Source organism: Colius striatus, chromosome 1, assembly GCF_028858725.1.
Source record: "Colius striatus isolate bColStr4 chromosome 1, bColStr4.1.hap1, whole genome shotgun sequence".
Lineage (NCBI taxonomy): Eukaryota > Metazoa > Chordata > Aves > Coliiformes > Coliidae > Colius > Colius striatus.
Genome location: NC_084759.1, coordinates 154,747,745 through 154,766,099, shown reverse-complemented (window position 1 = coordinate 154,766,099; position 18,355 = coordinate 154,747,745). Strand labels below are relative to the sequence as shown.

General features: G+C 50.7%; 2 protein-coding genes across 5 annotated transcripts; both read left to right on the top strand.

The window, feature by feature from the left end:
• Positions 1-841: 841 nt before the first annotated feature.
• On the top strand, positions 842-13,682 carry LOC133627533 (cytochrome P450 2D17-like). Of its 4 annotated transcripts, XM_062013486.1 has the most exons (12): positions 844-1,039; positions 1,864-4,145; positions 5,031-5,068; positions 5,843-6,548; positions 8,219-8,390; positions 8,961-9,113; positions 9,731-9,891; positions 10,017-10,190; positions 10,679-10,820; positions 11,398-11,585; positions 12,174-12,315; positions 12,449-13,682. In XM_062013486.1, the coding sequence occupies exons 4-12, from the start codon at positions 6,336-6,338 to the stop codon at positions 12,625-12,627; spliced, it is 1,524 nt and encodes a 507-aa protein (XP_061869470.1). In that variant the 5' UTR covers positions 844-1,039; positions 1,864-4,145; positions 5,031-5,068; positions 5,843-6,335; the 3' UTR covers positions 12,628-13,682. The 4 variants fall into 4 exon arrangements, with proteins under 4 accessions (XP_061869494.1, XP_061869470.1, XP_061869485.1 ...); XM_062013501.1 differs by lacking the exon at positions 5,031-5,068 and having other exon boundaries at positions 847-1,039; positions 6,415-6,548; XM_062013510.1 differs by lacking the exons at positions 12,174-12,315; positions 12,449-13,682 and adding an exon at positions 12,024-12,107 and having other exon boundaries at positions 842-1,039; positions 1,864-5,068.
• A 1,007-nt stretch (positions 13,683-14,689) lies between these two features.
• Positions 14,690-17,407, top strand: NDUFA6 (NADH:ubiquinone oxidoreductase subunit A6). The gene is made up of 3 exons (XM_062000035.1): positions 14,690-14,843; positions 15,424-15,539; positions 16,823-17,407. Exons 1-3 carry the CDS (start codon positions 14,717-14,719, stop codon positions 16,952-16,954), a joined length of 375 nt encoding a protein of 124 aa, XP_061856019.1. The 5' UTR covers positions 14,690-14,716; the 3' UTR covers positions 16,955-17,407.
• The last annotated feature ends 948 nt before the right edge of the window (positions 17,408-18,355 follow it).

Genomic DNA, 18,355 nt, shown 5'->3' with positions numbered 1-18,355 from the left:
CCAGTTGTTTCAATGACACTGAATTGAACGTGCTCAGGTTTATATTTACCAGCACATGCCTAAGTCTTTTTAAAGAGAAGGTTTTGGGCAACTAAACTTCAAACAGAAAGGGTTCTAGCGCTCATGTGGGTGGGTTTGGCGTAGGGATGCCTTTCTAGCCTGCAAGAGTGCACTGCAGGGAAGCCAATGTGCAACACTCAGATTTGGAGGCAAAAGGGAAACGATGGATCCCTGCACCATACAGGGCTGGCACAGACCAGCGGGACAGCAAGGGCAAGTTCTCTAAGCCACAAGTGGCCGTAAAAGCCAACCGACTGGTGTCGGGCTGAGGCCGGCGCTGCGGCAGGACGGGCAGGAGGAAGGGGTGTCTGTGAGACGGCGGCCCCTTGCCGAGAAGCGGCCTGAGGCCTCCTGTCACCCACCGCCTCGGGCGCCGCACCTTGCCTATGGCCTCCCGCCCTCTCCTGGGCACTCCGGCTCCCTTCGGACTTGGGCCCCCGACCGTGATGGGCGGTGCGGGTCCTGAGGGGCTGCTCAAGCCGTGAGGGGCGACTCAATCCGTGAGGGGCGGCTCAAGCCGTGAGGGGCGATGCGTGAGGGGCGATACCGACCGTGATGGGCGGTGGGGTCTGTGAGGGGCGGCTCAAGCCGTGAGGGGCGGCGCGTGAGGGGCGGCTCAAGCCGTGAGGGGAGGCGCGAGCCCCGCGCCCCGAGAGAAGAGGCAATTGGCGGCCCCGCCCACAAGTCCCGCCCTCTCGCGCGCGGCCCTGCGTGATTGACATTTCTGCCGACCAACCTGATGGGACCAGGGCCGGAGTGGCAGAGCGGGCGGCCGATAGAGAGTCGCGGTGCGGTGGACGGGGCCTGATGCGTCGTGCGGCGGGGGCGGTGCGGGGTGGCGGCTGCACCAAGATGGCCGTAGCGGGCAAAGGAGCGGCGGCGGCGGCGGTGAAGCCGATCTTCAGCCGGGACCTGGGCGAGGCGAAGCGGCGCGTGAGGGAGCTGTACCGGGCCTGGTACCGTGAAGTGCCCAACACGGGTGAGGGGCGCGGGGTCGGTCGGAGCCCGCGGGCGGGAGCGCGGGCTCAAGGTCGTGGCAGGCACCGCGCAGCCGTTGGGTTGTTACAGGGGCTGCCGGGGAGTGAGGGTTACCCGCGGCTGTGAGGGGACCCGCCGCCCCGCGCCGCCGCCCGCTCCCTGCCCTGGCTTGCTGCGTGTGCTGGATCGGCGTCTCGGCGCAGCGGGCGGGTTGCGGGCTCACGGCCGCTCCCCACAAGCGCCGACCCGCCGGCCTCGGCCCCCGCGGCCGGAGGCTGAGGGATGTCCGGCGGGGAGCCCCGGTCTCCTCAGGCCTTACTCGCCGCTTGGTTTGCAAAAGAGAAGTCCAGCCTTAATTTGCTTCCCCGCAGCGGGTTGCGTGGCACGACACCCGCCTCCTTTAACCTGCCCTGGGGTCGCGTACCATGGCTGCTCGTTTTAAATTAATCACGTGAGGCTGTCGGACGTTGCGAGAAAAGTGACCGTGGTGGTTTTTTGGGTCTAACTAAAGCATCCTTAAGGGGCAGGGTGTGAACAGTAGGTGGCAAAGTAGGCTTTCAAAACAAACTCTGTAATTAAACCAAGATTAGTAAATGCTCATTACCCATTGACTCGATAAAGGGAGAGTCCTTCAGAAAGGACAAGTAGCAGGAGATCGTGATTAAAGGTGATCCATATTCCATAATATCCCGTTTGGAATATATGAACAAAAAGGCTCGGTTAAAATCGTGCAGGCAACTCTCACATCAGCCTTACATCTGGACGCTTTGTTTTGCAATACTTAATAAGCACTTTCTTAAAGCTGCCTTTCTGTTTGCATTGCAGGGTCTCCAGACCAAGAATGGGTGATGTCTTGCACGTAGCTTCCGTAACTCCCCTTAGCTCTTCTCCTCATGGAGTGCACAGGCAAAGGCAGGCACCCAGCACAGTGGGGCTGCAGCCAGCTGAAAGTTCCATGTACAGATTTGGGGGGGTTTTTCCCTGACCGGAAAATCGCACCAAATATGACTGTTTTGAAAAGAAATGCAAAGCAATGTCTTTTGTTCTTCAGAAGGGTAATTGCCCTTTCTCTCTCCCTCTCTCAGAAAGATATTTATTGTCTATTGTTTCTCTGCTTGCTTTGAAAACTGGTGCGTTTTTTTGCAAATCCCTAAGCTACAGCTCTCACTCCAGCCCTTGGCAGGAATGGCAGTCCATGCTTCTAGCCCAAAGCAGAGGAGCTGTCTAGTTTGCAGCCTGAAGTGGGTAGAGGAAAAGGTTATTTACCCAGACAGCTTTTGGAAAGGTGTAAATTGGTGGTACTGATGGTGGCAGTATTTTTTTTCTTAAGCTGGTGCATTTCTCAGGTTGCAGCTTTATCACCTTTTTGATAAAGGCCAAGGCATAGGAAGAAGAGCAGCTGGAAAGTTATTCTTCTGGTGGCCTTCCAGGGTGATGCTCATTAAAACTAAATCCTCTTCCCAAATTCCAATCAACCATCCTTCTTGCAGCCAAGAGCGATGGGAGTCTGACAGCCTTTGGCTCAGGCCAGGTGAGGCAAAAAGGAAAGAGCCCAGGTGGATATTTTCCAACTGAAGTTCATAAAAGTGGAGTTCAAATTAAAATGGAATGCAATGGATAACATCCTTTTACCAGTGGGGTGATGAGGAAATATCCGTCGATGTTCTGGGGACCATTTCCCATTGTCATGGTTTGACATGACAGCCTTTTCTGCTAAGGGGGAAGGGTCTGTAAAGATGGCTCCTGTAAGAAGTTGCTCAAAACTCTCCCCAGCTTTGAGCCAGACCCACTTCTGGGGCTGAGCCAGTTAGACTTATTCACCACCACTTTTTAAGAAGAAGCCAGAAGAGGAGGCTGCTTTATCTTCCTGTTTCTTTCTTCTTCTGTCCCTTGTTCTTCTCCGGCTGATGGTGTTTCAAGGAGTAGGAACAGTGAGAGAAACAACCATGCAGACTCTAAGGTCAGTGAAGAAAGAGAGGAGGAGGTGTCCCCTGCATTCTACAGAGAGAACTTGTGGAGCTGAGATTTATTTGCATTTCTTTAAAAACCCCACATCAGCAGCAGAGACTCATTTTGATACAAACCCTGCACCAGGGGCAGAAGACTCATTTTGCTGAGAACTCTGAGCCAGGGGCAGTGATTTTCTTCATTAAAATTATGGCCAGAGGAGGCCATGTCCCAAGGGAGGGACCCTGTATCACCATGGCTGGAGCAGGCCGTGTCCCGTGGAAGGGACCCAATATTCACAGAGCTGGAACTGTGGGAAGGAACCCACCACAAAGCAGCTCACTAAACTTATGCCCAGAAGAGGCCATGTCCCGAGGGAGAGACCTTCTATTTGCAGAAACTCCAACTGTGGTGAAGAACCCATGCCAGAGATATTCACTAAGGACTGCGTCCCGTTGGAGGGACCTTGTATTGGTGGAAGCTGCAGCTACTGGGAACAACCCACACCAGAGAAGTTTGTTAAGCACTGTGTCCTACGGGAGGGACCCAGTATCAAAGCAGGGGAAGAATGCCAGGAGTCATCCTCATCTGAGAAGAGAGAAGCAGCAGAGCCCACATCCCCCATTCCCTGCCCTCTGAGCCGTTGAGAGAGGAGCAGTGAGCTGGGCCCAGGAAGAAAGAAGGGCTGGGGGAGGGAGATCTTAAAGTGCTGGTTGTAATTTTCTCATCATCCTACTCCCTTTTTGCTTTTATTCCCTTCTGTTTCTTGCAGAATAAACCGTCCTACTTTCTAAGTTGAGTACTGGAGTCTGTTGTGCCCAGAACAGTAATTGGCAGCGACCCCTCCCTGCTCTTGTCTCAATCCACAACGACCTTGTTTTTACTCCCATTTTGCTGGTGCCTCCACCATCCTAACGAGGGTGGGGATGAATGGGGGCACCAAGTGAGAGACTGTCATGGTGCTGCTGTGCTAGCTGGGCCAACCACAACACCCATCTTTTCATTGGTCACCTGAGTGCATGGGACACAAAAATCAGCGTGAGTGGAACCTCTTGTTTAACCTTGAGCATTCAGTCATCTGTGCTCGAGCCCGTCCTCTGAGCACAGGACCGTCACAGCTGTGTCTCCTAAGACCTCACAGTAGAGCTGCTCGAGACATGGTGAGTACTCAAAAGGAAACCAGCTCCCACCTGCTCCGCAAACATACTTGGGCTCTTGGCTCTGCCAGGCTGTACCTGTGAAGAGAGTTGTCTGTCGCATCATCCAGCTCGTTAATAAGTATCTTAAACTTTACCAACCCCGGTAGGGATATCTGAGGGACGTCACTAGCGATAGCCACCAGCTGGACTCTGCTCTGCTTGGCCCAGCACTTTGAGCCCCGTGATCTGGACAATCATCCACGCACTTTGTCCTCTGCTTTGCCAGTCTGTGGTGGTAAAGGCTTTGTCAGAGCCAAGGTAATAAATGGTATGCGCTGCTCTCATGCTTTGAGGAGGCTGCCCCTGAAGAACAACCAGCTTTCCTGGGCCCCTTTGCTCTCCAGGGCATCACCCTGTGGGATCCTGCTCAGCAGATCCCTGAATGGGGTGAAATCTGCTCTGCTGAAGGTAAAGGCAGAAATGCTATTTGTGCTGTGCACGTCTTGTGGGATTTAATATTTCAGTCTCAATGCTTGCTGCAGGCAAACTTACACTTGACCATCATGCCCTGGACCAATTCTTCCTCATTTGTGAATAGCAAACCCAGCAGAGCATCATCCCTAGCTATCTCACTGACTGCCTCTGCCAAAAGTACCTTCAGCACGCTCCAGAAACCCCCTGAGTTGTGCCTGACCATACAGCCCTTCCAGTGCCAGCACAGCCATGAGTGAGCCCTATGGCTTGCAATGGTGTGAGGTGGCTCTTGGCATTCTCTCCCTGACCAAGGGGTCTGTAGCGAGTGCCTGGCACAGGGTTGGGTTTTTCGGGGCGCTCCTCTGCATAAAGCAGCACTGGTTCTCGCCCTCCCAAGCCTGTCTTTACTAAGGAACCTCCATTCACCTGCAGCACCTCTCCAGCCACACGACCTCTCCGGATGTGTCTCTGTAAGCTCAAAGAAACCACAACTCTGCAGCTGGGGATGGGGGAAAAGGGGCTGGGGGGAACCGGGACAGGGAGGGGATGACACAGGGACAGGGAGGGGCTGATAGTTGTTTCCCATGCTGCAGAGGTTTGTTTACAGCCACTGGAGGAGACTGCTGTGTCACGATGCTTTCACAGGATCACACTGTAGAGGCTCCAGTGAGAGACCTTTGCATTCACACAGATAACGAGTGTTCAGGTGACTTTTGGGCAAGGGGCATTTTGAGACCCTGGCTGCATGCCCAGTCTTTGCAGGTGCCTCACTTTGCAGCCTGAGCTCTCCATCACTGATGAGGCAATTACTCCACCAGGAGCTTTTCTCTGATCACACTGAGATCACAGATCAAACTGTGATGGGTTTACTGCTCCTCTTTAGCTAGAACTAACTGTCGTAAGAGCGAGCTTTATTGATCTCCGATGGCAGGGAGGCCAGGAGCACACAGCTGTGCTGCCTTAGGAAATATTTTTACTCTCTCCATAATTGTGTCTGCATTCCTCAAGCTGCCCCAAAGGCTGGAAATTCGAAGCCCCTTGCAACACATGTGCTTTCTCCCCTGTAGCTGAGCTGTAGTCAACAGAAATCAAGGTTGTCATGCTGACTGACGTTTGGAGTCGGATTGATTGTTACTCCCAGAAACAGAAATGATTTCTAGAGTTTCAGGTCACCGTTTTAGCCTAATTTCTGTGACAAGTGCTTTCTGTCAGGGAAACCTTGACCTAACCTGAGCTTTCTCAAGGGCCAATGGAACAAATCATCAGCCCTGCAAACAGAAACCTGGAGAACACATGTTCAGGAGCTGCTTCTCCCTTGACTTGTCGGGACAAGCAAGAAGGTGACACAGAAAAATCTCAGAATTGCGCGGTGAGGATGCAGCAAGAGGAGATTGCTTGTTGTTAATTGCAATTCCACCTCGGCTATGGGAGAGGGCATCCAACCATGTGGATGGCTCACCCAGCCCTGCCCCACTGTGCTGGGACAGAGACCTCTGAGCTCTGAACAGGGATGGCCCAATGCTGAGCTGAGCAGAGGAGGAGCTTGGGGCTGGAGCCAAGTCACACATTTGAAGGTCTCCAAGGCAGAGGGACAGCAAAAGAGGGTGGGTAACAGGAGAAAGCAAGAAGAGAGCAGCTGCCTGGGGAAGGGAGAGAGAGAGAGACTAAAAGAGACAAAAGGAACCAGAAACAGTCCTGGGTCAAAAGAGGAAGACCAAGGAGTAGACAGGCTAAGAAATGGCACTGCTCCTGTGGCTGGGCTCCCAGCTGGCATTCTGCTGGAGCAACATCTCTGTGCTGGCAATTTTTCTCACAGTCTTTACTTTCCTGCTGGACTTGATGAAGCGCAGGAGGACGTCGCGCCTGTACCCGCCGGGGCCAGTGTCGCTGCCATTCATCGGGACCATACTGCACGTCGACTTCAAGAACACTCCTCACTCCTTCCGCCAGGTACGTGCTGGGCTCATGGTGGAGTCCCAGGCCATAGGTCATGGGTATCGGTTCATGGGCATGCCCTGGCACCAGCTGCCCCTGCACAAAGCCCACGAGTCCTGCCCAGAGCTGAGAATGAAGCAAGTTGCTGCCCAAGGCACCGACACAGCCCAAGTAGGTACAAAGACAATCAGAGAGAGGCACGTGGCAGCACCCATCCCCAGATCTCTGCCTGAGCTCAGTGGGGGTGCTGTTGTGCCCCCAGTGATAGATGGTGCTCCCTCTGCTGCAGAGCTGGCCAGCAGCTTAACCCATGGGCAGGTGTGGGGGAAAGGAAACAGGGAGAAGTGCAAACAAGGGAGGGTGAGCAAATACCTGTTTGCTGGGCCTGTGGCTGCAGGAATGGTAGGCTGCCCTGACAGCTACTTAAGCACGCCTACTGGCACGTTTCAGTTAGAAATCAGCTTGTGGGATTTGTCCCAGCAGCAACGCCCAAAATGTAGCATTCCTTTTCAAAGTCAAGGCTTAGCTTTTCTCAAAGGGAAGAAGCACAGCACAGCTTGCAGCAGATAAACCACGGGGGGTTAGTGCTTCAGTCTGCAAACTCTAAAGGGCCTTTTCTCTAGGATGGCACTGTTCAGCTGTCTGTCCAAAATCTGCCAAATGGAGAAACTAAATATAGCATTTGTATCATTTGCTTGCACATCGTCCAAAACATTACCATTTCAAATCACATCACGTCAGAGTCACGCTAACCACAGTCTTGACTGGTAATCACTTTTAATGATGTCTTTCTAGTGCCATTTAAGTGCTAATTCCCTTTCCAACCCCACTGCAAATGCTGTCTTAAATACTTCGGTTCCTCCTATTGCTACAGTGCACAAAGGAGAACACCTTTATATAATAAAACAAAGAACCCCCCCCCCCCCCGCAAGGAAAGACAGGAAAAAAGTGGAAGGAATATAGAGCAGAGTCTGCAATGCATTGCTACTATTGCCCTGGCTTCCAACAACAAGGTGCCGAGGGCTTTCCTCAGTGTTACTGAGTAGCAGGAGAGCTTTGACCTGCCTTCTCGGGAGGCCACGTCCACTCAAAGAACTTGGCTGCCTGGGAGGAGACTCAGCTATAGGGTGAGCTGCCACAGTGAGCCACTGACTGACAGGCTTATCTGTCAGCATTATGACTCTGAACAGATGTAGGGTGTGTGCCAATTACCAGCCTTACTAGATGTGCACAGTCCTTTTAGGGAGCTGACCTGAAAATCCAGTGTGCAATCGCCTCTTCCAATCGTGTTTCCAGGAACTAAGCTGTGGGTAGATCTTCAGGAATGAATGCCTATGTAAAAAACCCCATGACACATCACCTGATCAGCTGTATTTCCTTCTAGCAGAAGCAGACTAACTCAAAACTTAGTCTTTCATATCAAAATAAAAACAAGCATTAGGAAATAAATGTTGGCAGTGGTTTGCCTGGGATAGGTGTATTTTAAATCTCTCCCCGCACAGACCATTAATCCCTGCCTCAGCTGCTTTTGGCACTGCTCTGAGCTGCACTCCCATGGTGCAACAGCACAAGGTCCCCTAATAAAAGCATCTCAAAGATCACCAAATAGTAAAGGAAGGATGTGGTGATATTTTTGACATTCTGTTCAGCTCATTTTCAGGGATGTGATTTTTTTATCTTGCCAGCTTCAGCAGAAGTTTGGAAACGTCTTCAGTCTCCAGAACTTCTGGAACAATGTGGTAGTACTGAACGGATACAAAGCAGTGAAGGAAGCCCTGGTCACCAGAGCAGAGGACTATGCTGACCGGCCGTACATTCCAGTCTATGAACATATGGGCTATGGAAAAAATTCTCAGGGTAAGTCCCTTGACAATGGCCATTCCCTGTAGGCACTAGCACAAGGGGGCCTGGGTAGGTGGTGGGGAAATGGTAGCACACAGCTCTTTCTTTGGCAGTGTTAGGACACTATCAGTGGTACAGCTTTCCTGCCAGCACCAGAGCTGGGAGCTCCCAAAGCCCAGTGGTTAGTGCTTATGTGCTTCTGCTCACACACTGCGTGTGAGGCGTTGTTGTGGCAAACGCATAAATAAGGTAACTCTTCCCAGACAGAATATTCTCCAGCATCCAGCCCACATGTCCCTCTCTCAGGCCTTGTGCAGTGGCACGAGCTGCTACCCAGTCTACACAAGCAATGTAGAGGCTGCAATGTTGAATGGTTTGGGGGAGGGGTTCCTTCCTCCTTAGCAGCATCAGAAGGTGGAGCAATCTGGTTTTAGAATGGCTATGTGAACAAGGAGTACAAGACCAGGCTCTGTCATCTAGCCACACAGACTCCTACCTCCAAACTCACATTTGCCATTCTCTAGTGACCTTGGCCTGATGTATGGGCCAGAGCTCCTGACTTTTCTTGCTCATCCACAATTGCAGGGATTGTTATGGCAAGATACGGGCACATCTGGAAGGAGTTAAGGAAATTCACACTCTCTACCTTGAGGAACTTTGGGATGGGAAAGGAATCCTTGGAGAAGCGAGTGGTGGAGGAAGCGAGATTTCTGTGCTCTGCAGTTAACTCTGAAGAAGGTTTGTCACATCCAGAAGGATGGGGAAAACACAGAAAAAGGCAATACAGTGGTGCAGAGAGGAAAGTAATGCTACAGCCGCTCTCCTTTGCATGCAATGCTCTCTTCCTAAGGAAGTGCAGTGTTTCTGGTCTAGCCTATGTACATTAGTGACGCTGCTCTACCTTGAAGTCACTTTTCCCAGTGGGGGTACTGTAACCTTGATCCATTTGAAGTGGGAAACAAATGGGAAATAAAGAGGTAAAAACAGAGTTATTCCCAGAGCTGGGTAACTGTTACTTCTGTGAAGTTTAGTGGAACATTCTGGTATTATCACATGCAAGAGAAGTGCTGCTGAGAGTGTTCCCAGCACATTGCCTGTCATCTAGACACAAAGCAAAGCCTTGTCTGTCAAGTCACGGAACAGTCCTGCAACTCAGCTCTTCTTGGGAGTTTTCTCCTTTAAACAAGGATCAACCAAATAGTAGCAGCAGATGAGAAGATCTTCACCTGGGGGTTTGGGGGCATTTTCTCTTGAAGGCATCAAGTAGGCATCTGTGTATTCTCATTGCTGACAGCTGAGGTCCAGCAGCTTGGTATTGTTTAGTTTCATTGCTTGGTCTCGATTTCCATTTTTAGGTCGTCCTTTTGATTTACATTTCCTTGTAAATAATGCAGTCTGCAACGTGATCTGCACCACTGTCTATGGAGAGCGTTTCAACTACGGTGACGAGACGTTCAAGAAGCTGTTACATGTGTTTGACCAATCCCTGCAGGAAGAAACTGGACTCTTGACTCAGGTAAACCAAGAGCATAAACTGTGCTGTGAGAAGCTGCCTTCTCTTGCTTGACAGCACTGTGGTTTTGGTGTTTTTCTTTCTGCATAACATGTTTTCTCTCTCTGTCTCTGTTCCTGACATCCCAGTTTCTTAACTCGGTGCCCATTTTTTTGCACATCCCCGGATTGGTAGACAAAGTCTTTCCAGGGCAAAAGTCGTTCATGGAGTTCATAGATGTGCTCATAGAAAGGCACATGAAGACCTGGAACGCTGCTTACACCCGAGATTTCACTGATGCCTTTGTAAAGGAAATGAAGAAGGTAAGGTGACATCAGCAGAACCTCAGGAGCAATTCCTCTGCCTGTTTAAGCTTATTGATAGAAGCTGACTTTCCCCATAAAGTTTTATGATATGTGTTAGGAGCTGTTGCACTTCAATGGTCAAAGTGGCAAACACCACTCTTAAAAAATAATGTCCTAGTTTTTCATTCCATGTTGTATCTTGAGAAGAAAGGCATTAACCCCAAGTCCTCAGGCTGGACAGCTGCTCAGTCACCTGGACAGGCAGGTGTAGAGTCTGTCTCAGGATATGGGTGATCACCTCCAGATACAGGAGGTAACGGGACCACCAAAATACATCAGCCACACACAGACCATCGCCTGTGTTGTGCTCTATGCTCCCAGTGAAGCTTTTGGTCAGTAAAAATGGATCTAGTGCTTCTCAGTACTTGTCTGGAACTTGTTTGGTACTTGTCTTCTTGTCCAGCAAGTACCCCAGCTCCACTCACCCACTTGTTTGCTGTCCACAGGGTAAGGAGGCTGAAGAGAAAGGTTTCACCTATAACAACCTTCGTTTGGTGACTGCAGACTTGTTTGCAGCGGGTACTGAGACCACTGCTACCACTCTCCGGTGGGCAATTCTGTACATGGTTCTCCATCCAGAAATACAGAGTAAGTCAGAGAAAGGCGGAAGTGTGGTGTCTTCTCTCCAATACTCGTTTTTCTGCAAGGAGACTCAACATCCTTTCTCTATGATTTGGGGGTTTTGCAATCAAGAACAGCTCTGATGATTGCTGATCAAGTGGAAACTAGGTGAAGCACTTCCCAAACATGGCTGTTCTGGTAGGGACTTGTGGCAAGAAGAGGGAAGCCTTGATAAAACGACTCCAGTTGCAAGGGCAAGTTCACACTCACCTTCATTTACAAGTGGCCAGAGCACCCTCTTCCCAGTGTTTGGAATAGATGCTAATCTGGTTTAGTTTTCCAAAGCTTGTATGCCCAGGTAGGTACCCTTTCAGCTGCATAGAGAAAAGACTTTGATTAAAGACACCATGCAGAAAGAATAGTTATACAGGTGATTCTGAGGAACTGAAAACAAATGCATTCCTCTCTACTTTCTGTTCCTTTCTCTAATTGTCCTGCTCTCTCCCACTGTCTACAATCTCATGCTACCAGTCTTCCTGCGGTATGTACCAGCCCCTTCTGATTCCCTATGAGTGCTCTAATCCCTTGGCTGTGCTGCTTTCAGGTAAGGTTCAAGGAGAGATTGATAACGTGATTGGCAGAGAGACAGAACCCAGCATAAAGGACCAGGCAAGCATGCCCTACACCAATGCTGTGATCCATGAGGTGCAGCGCTGTGGGGATATTGCTCCAGTGGGACTACTTCACATGACATACCGGGACACCGAGCTGCAAGGCTTCTTTATTCCCAAGGTGAGCATGACCAGCAAGGTAAAGCATCAGGCTCTCCCTGTGCAGATGTCAGGTGTGGTGTGTGGGTGGCCCCATAGAACTCTTCCAGCCCCAAAATTACAGTCACTGGTAATCACCAAAGGACATTCTGAAATGCTAAATCTGGGCAGACATCTGGTCATGTTTGTGCTCCAGGTTAGTGCTGGTTGTGTGGGAACCCAACTGCAGCAAAAGTTGGGCTTTGAAGTCTGTCAGTCAGCTTTTTCTCTCCAGCTAGAAAAGAAGTCGAGGAGGATCTGAGAAGCAGAGGCTGTTTCCGCTGTGTAACCATGACATTGCCATTTGCGTGCAATGGCCTTTGTAAGGATAGAAGCTGCAAAAGTTCAGATGCTTCAGAGCACAGGGCAGGCACCATATGCCATTGGAAAAGTGCTCTGCTTTATCTCTCTTTTAAATAAGATACACAAGAGGAGACCAGGGCCTTATTCTGAAGCACCGAACAATGGTTGCTGTTTGTTGGGGGACACAGACTAAAGAGGGAGCAGCACTAAGACCTGCTATACCAAGGTAATGCTGCTGTTCTCACAGAAGTTGTTTCCCCTTGCGCAGGGAACGACAATCATCACCAACCTGTCTTCCGTGCTGAAGGATGAGTCATTCTGGGAGAAGCCACACGAGTTTTACCCTGAACACTTCCTGGATGCAAAGGGGCAGTTTGTGAAACGAGAGGCCTTCCTGCCTTTCTCAGCAGGTAGGTTTGAGGGGAGGATTCACCTGCAAGCCAGAAGCTCAGCAGGAGGGAAGATCTGTTCCTCCCTCCCACAGTGATTCCCTCATGGCTTAATGTCTTCGTTCACATGCATTTTCTACTCTCTCTCTTGCAGGTCGGCGTGTCTGCCTGGGGGAACAGCTGGCCAGGATGGAGCTCTTTCTTTTCTTTACCAGTCTGCTGCAGAAATTCACCTTTGTCCTACCTGAGGACCAGCCCAGGCCACGGACAGATGGCCACTTTTCCTTCACAAACTCCCCACACCCATACCTGGTGCGAGCTGTCCCAAGATAAGTACACGTCACGTCACTTTCACCCTGGATCTTGGCTCAGCCAGCCATAGCAAGTTACAAGCGATGATGGAGTTTGCAAGTACATCTATGCCTAATTAGACAGCTCTGCTGTACTTTAGTCTCACATTGGTTGCAGAAGCATTTCACTAAGCACACAGCTACTGAAAGAATTATTAGTCCTGAATTAGTTGCTTTTTATGGGAGACTTACAAGAGTATCCCAGGTAAAAGCCAGCCCTGGGGTCTTGGCAATTCTAGGAGCAAAAAAAATCAACCTTGGAAATGATCTGTCAGTACCCCTGGCCCCCTTGTTAGTCCCATTGCATCCCCAGGCACGCTCGGCCTCCTATGCGGTGCCGTCCCACATCGCCAGCTGCCTCGGCCTGGTGCCCAGGGGAGCCCAGTTCTGGCTGTGTTCCTGCAAAACCAATCCAGTTCAGGTCAGCTGATTTGGAACATCCTGCTGGTGGGCAGGGTGAGAGCTTGAGCTCCAACAACAAGATGGCATTAAAGTGCAATTTCAGAGCAGTGCTGCTGAAACACCTTACGGGCCAGCACATACATGTGCTCTTCATTGCTTCCTGTTCATTGCATGCTCCTGTCTATTGCACACATTGCACTGCCTTCAGCCCTAGCCACAAAGAAAGTTGAGTTCTGACAACCCTTACATGGTACTCTGCCTCCAGCAGGAATAAATACCATGGCCGAGTACCCAGATAATCCATATGGTTTTTCAGCCACAGAAACGATCGTTTGTGAAATACAAAGACTCCTATCAATATATTTCAAGAGAAATGCTGGTGATTAGATTTACCATCTCCCCTAATTAGGTCCTAAAAAATGTGCTTCTTTTGGGGAGGGGCATTAAAAGCTAACCTAAAGTCAGCTTTTTCTTTTCTCTTGCTTCTATGCATAACCACAACTAAAACAACCCCCGATAGTGTATGCTTGTGCACAGATTCGTAGCTCTATTTCTAAGAGTAGTTTTGGAAGCATTGGAAGCTATTGAATTATGCAAATATTTATTAATATTGTTAAGATTTTTACTTCAGCAAGAATCAGACATTTATACTTTTAATCTACAGAATAATCTGAAAGAATAAAAGTGACCTGCAAAGTCTTCTGTCTTGCCTTTCCTCTTTTTGTGGTTGTCTCACAGTCCTGCTGTACAGCTCCCTCAGATACTCAGTCGCCACGGCTCTCCTTACAGCCAGCATGTCCTTCCTTTGTCGTTCTTTTGAAGATCTTTTTAATGCTGCTTTTGCAGTTGTTTCAATGACACTGAATTGAACGTGCTCAGGTTTATATTTACCAGCACATGCCTAAGTCTTTTTAAAGAGAAGGTTTTGGGCAACTAAACTTCAAACAGAAAGGGTTCTAGCGCTCATGTGGGTGGGTTTGGCGTAGGGATGCCTGTCTAGCGTGCAAGAGTGCACTGCAAGGAAGCCAATGTGCAACACTCAGATTTGGAGGCAAAAGGGAAACGATGGATCCCTGCACCATACAGGGCTGGCACAGACCAGCGGGACAGCAAGGGCAAGTTCTCTAAGCCACAAGTGGCCGTAAAAGCCAACCGACTGGTGTCGGGCTGAGGCCGGCGCTGCGGCAGGACGGGCAGGAGGAAGGGGTGTCTGTGAGACGGCGGCCCCTTGCCGAGAAGCGGCCTGAGGCCTCCTGTCACCCACCGCCTCGGGCGCCGCACCTTGCCTATCGCCTCCCGCCCTCTCCTGGGCACTCCGGCTCCTCTCGGACTCGGGCCCCCGACCGTGAGGGGAGGTGCCGACCGTGATGGGCGGTGCGGGCAGTGAGGGGCGGCTCAAGCCGTGATGGGCGGTGCGGGCAGTGAGGGGCGGCTCAAGCCGTGAGGGGAGGCGCGAGCCCCGCGCCCCGAGAGAAGAGGCAATTGGCGGCCCCGCCTACAAGTCCCGCCCCTTCCTCTCGCGGCCCTGCGTGATTGACATTTCTGCCGACCAACCTGATGGGACCAGGGCCGGAGTGGCAGAGCGGGCGGCCAATACAGAGTCGCGGTGCGGTGGACGGGGCCTGATGCGTCGTGCGGCGGGGGCGGTGCGGGGTGGCGGCTGCACCAAGATGGCCGTAGCGGGCAAAGGAGCGGTGGCGGCGGCGGTGAAGCCGATCTTCAGCCGGGACCTGGGCGAGGCGAAGCGGCGCGTGAGGGAGCTGTACCGGGCCTGGTACCGTGAAGTGCCCAACACGGGTGAGGGGCGCGGGGTCGGTCGGAGCCCGCGGGCGGGAGCGCGGGCTCAAGGTCATGACAGGCACCGCGCAGCCGTTGGGTTGTTACAGGGGCTGCCGGGGAGTGAGGGTTACCCGCGGCTGTGAGGGGGCCCGCCGCCCCGCGCCGCCGCCCGCTCCCTGCCCTGGCTTGCTGCGTGTGCTGGATCGGGGTCTCGGCGCAGCGGGCGGGTTGCGGGCTCACGGCCGCTCCCCACAAGCGCCGACCCGCCGGCCTCGGCGGCCGGAGGTTGAGGGGTGTCCGGGCGGGGAGCCCCGGTCTCCTCAGGCCTTACTCGCCGCTTGGTTTGCTTAAGCTGAATAAAAGAGAAGTCCAGCCTTAATTTGCTTCCCCGCAGCGGGTTGCGTGGCACGACACCCGCCTCCTTTAACCTGCCCTGGGGTCGCGTACTACGGCTTCTCGTTTTAAATTAATCACGTGAGGCTGTCGGACGTTGCGAGAAAAGTGACCGTGGTGGTTTTTTGTGGTTGAGTTGCACGTTGTTGGTGGAAGAAGTGAACGGCGATACAGATGAGCCCTGCGGGTGTTTTGTTTGTTGTAGTGCACCTCTACCAGCTGGACATCACGGTGAAACAGGCCCGAAGCAAAGTGCGGGAGATGTTCATGAAGAATGCCCACGTTAGAGACCCACGGGTGATAGACCTGCTGGTCATTAAGGTACAAACAACTCATTCCCTTTTTTGCTGAAGCTTTAGAGAATATGAGAGTGGCTCATTGGTGGCAAGTGTGATGGAGGAGAAAGGACAGTTTTATTTCACTTTGTGCTATTGAGGAGTTGTCTCTTGCAATGCAGGTCAGTTTATCTCAGTCAACAAATCTGTTAATAAAGGGACTGAGCTGCTTTAGCAAGCAGAGGAACAGGGTTTTGATTTGACCAACTTGGAGTTGCTAGAATACTGATTTCTATCACTGTCCTGGCTCTTCCAGTTTGCAGATGTTTTAAATAGGAAGTGTTTGTCATGCAAAAGGGTAGTTTAAATACCAGGTTTGTTGTTTGTTTGAGTTTCCGGTTTTGGTTTTTTAACAATGACAATTAAAGAAAGAGAAAAGAAGATGCTGCTGGCTAGTTTACCAATAAAAATGACCTTTCTATTCCCTTCAGTACTTCTTTAGAGTAGGTTGTGGTTTTCTTCACTGACTCTGAAATATACATTACAGTGGCAATACATGGTGAGCTTTGCGTGGCAAAACCCCCCAGCTCTGTAACACATCTGGTCATGTCTCAGGCCTGAGACCTGCCTTGCTCAAAGGATTAAGCAACGTACCAAGAGCAGAGTAAGGCTTCAGAACAGGTCTCAGCAACAATAACTGTCCTCTGCAGCTTTAATACATGAGCAAGCTTCCCACCAAGGACAGCCATAGGTCCTAGATAATAAATAGGGAAGGTGACAGTTCCAGGCAGTCTCATTTTGCTCTGTGCTGCCATCCTCTGAAACCAGGTCATAGACTGGAGTCACAAAGAAGTTTTGTTTAATATCTCTGGATGGTGATACTGCCGCAAAGCACGTAGCAGCAGTTTTACTTGGTTTTACAGCTAACTTGCAGCTGTTTAAAGAAAGAAAAAAGGGAGGTGCATGAAAAGTTGGGAATGTTCTGTAGAATTTTTTGGGTGTGCCAATCATGAGAGAAATAAGGCAGGTTCTAAAGGGGGACAGGGCCCTTTGCTGGGGCTGGGAAGCTGCACTGTAAAGACAAGTGACTGTAAAGACAAGTGACCAGTTACTATAGGACATGAAGCAGTAAAGTCACAAGGCAGGAATGGGGGTCTGTGTGTATGTGTGTCTGTCCCCCAGTACCGGCAATGCAGTCTTCAGAGGTACAGGAATGTCAATACAGCTCTCTGAAGGGTGTTTCGAAGTGCATTCAAGTAACTTTCACGGGGCTGTATAGTTAGACTTGGGATCTGAGAACTAGTCTAAAATCCTTTTGTCTGTGCGCAGGGAAAAATGGAACTTCAAGAAACCATTCGGGTGTGGAAGCAGAGGACTCACGTCATGAGGTATTTCCATGAGACGGAAGCCCCACGACCTAAAGACTTTCTGTCCAAATTCTATGCTGGCCACGATCCCTGAAAGATTAACTCTGTGTCTTATTGCCTTATCTTACAAATAAAGTTCTATACAGTAGAAGTAAAAAAAAAGATCTGTACAGAAGGATTGTGTGGCACCTTAGGAGCCTGGTGACTGACTTTGAATGCAGGATGTGTGCCAGTCGTTACCATCTGCATTTCCTAGTTTTGGCCATGTGTATTGTCAGTGGATGGAGTTGGTCCTATTGCCTGCCCTGGAGTGTCTGCTGAATAACCACAGCACAGCCTGGCTTTGAGGCCTTCTGCTTAGCCTGCATAGGTGTTAGCTTTGTGGAAGAAAGAGCAGGCCTTCAGAGAAGCCACTGTAGTCACAGAAAGGTTCTTGGGCTTGAGGGTCATCTGTATTCGTGCAGTGTTGTGCAGTTTCATGCTAGGACTTCGCTGACCACCTGTATTTTACCTGGATGCTAGTCTCAGTTCACTTCCTCATGGAGAATGGTGTAAAATCCAATAGGCAAATAAAGTGCAATAAAAAGATCAGCAGAGTCCATTTCCCTGCAGCAAAACATTACCCTGAAAAATGGGGTTTTGTGCTGTTGTCTAAAATAGGAAGGCTCTGTAAGAGCTTCTGTTGACTGGCAGGAGATGGTGTCCAGGTGGGTTGTGGAGTCTCCTTCTCTGGGCATATTCAAAACCCACCTGGACGAGTTCCCGTGTGACCTACTCTAGATGGTCTTACTCTGTCGGGGGAGTTGGACTAGATGATCTTTCGAGGTCCCTTCCAGTCCTTGTGATTCTGTGTCTCCCCATCACCTCCTTAACTGAATTAGGAGATCCCTTTTGAGAAAGATGAGGTGGATGTCTTCTTTCACCAATCAGAACAAGTTTTTGTCGGATAACTCAGTGCTGGAGCTCCTCCATGTGTGATCAGCATTCAATCTTTGCAGTACACTGAGACTTCCTTTTCTTCTTGCCTAAATGCTGGGGGCTTTCCTCCCTGTGGGAGGAGTGTGAAGCAGCCCACAGCAGTGTGTGCATACCTAGGCACTGCAGGGCTGGGCTGTTTCTCAGATCAGGGTTGACATGGTCAGGAAGAGCCAGGAGAATTGGTGGGATAAAGCAGGGATAAGGAGTTGGGCAGCACGGAAAACAGAAGCAGGGATGTGTTTGGCTCCCCAGAGCAGATGAACTGCAGCAACTCCCATCTCAGGCAGCTTTACAGAGGGAAGGGGGAACTTGGATATTGAGTGACTGGAGAACCTGCCAGCTGCCTTCAGCTCCAACTCTCGGGTTACTCACATGGCAGGCTCCCTTTTCTCTCAGTACCAATGCCAGTATGTTACAAACATCCAAAGCAGTGCCAAATAAGGGAGCAAATGTTGTTGTCCCAACCATACACCCTGCTGATATGTGCTGCACAAACCCCAACTTTTTAATAGTTAAA

Excerpts from the sequence above, each read along its gene's own strand:
- NDUFA6 (XM_062000035.1), top strand. The coding sequence starts at position 14,717 with ATGGCCGTAGCGGGCAAAGGAGCGGTGGCGGCGGCGGTGAAGCCGATC. Across the intron at positions 14,844-15,423 it reads CCGTGAAGTGCCCAACACGG|TGCACCTCTACCAGCTGGAC; the intron begins GTGAGGGGCGCG and ends TGTTTGTTGTAG. Across the intron at positions 15,540-16,822 it reads TAGACCTGCTGGTCATTAAG|GGAAAAATGGAACTTCAAGA; the intron begins GTACAAACAACT and ends GTCTGTGCGCAG.
- LOC133627533 (XM_062013486.1), top strand. The coding sequence starts at position 6,336 with ATGGCACTGCTCCTGTGGCTGGGCTCCCAGCTGGCATTCTGCTGGAGC. Across the intron at positions 10,191-10,678 it reads TTGTAAAGGAAATGAAGAAG|GGTAAGGAGGCTGAAGAGAA; the intron begins GTAAGGTGACAT and ends TGCTGTCCACAG. Across the intron at positions 12,316-12,448 it reads CTTCCTGCCTTTCTCAGCAG|GTCGGCGTGTCTGCCTGGGG; the intron begins GTAGGTTTGAGG and ends TCTCTCTTGCAG.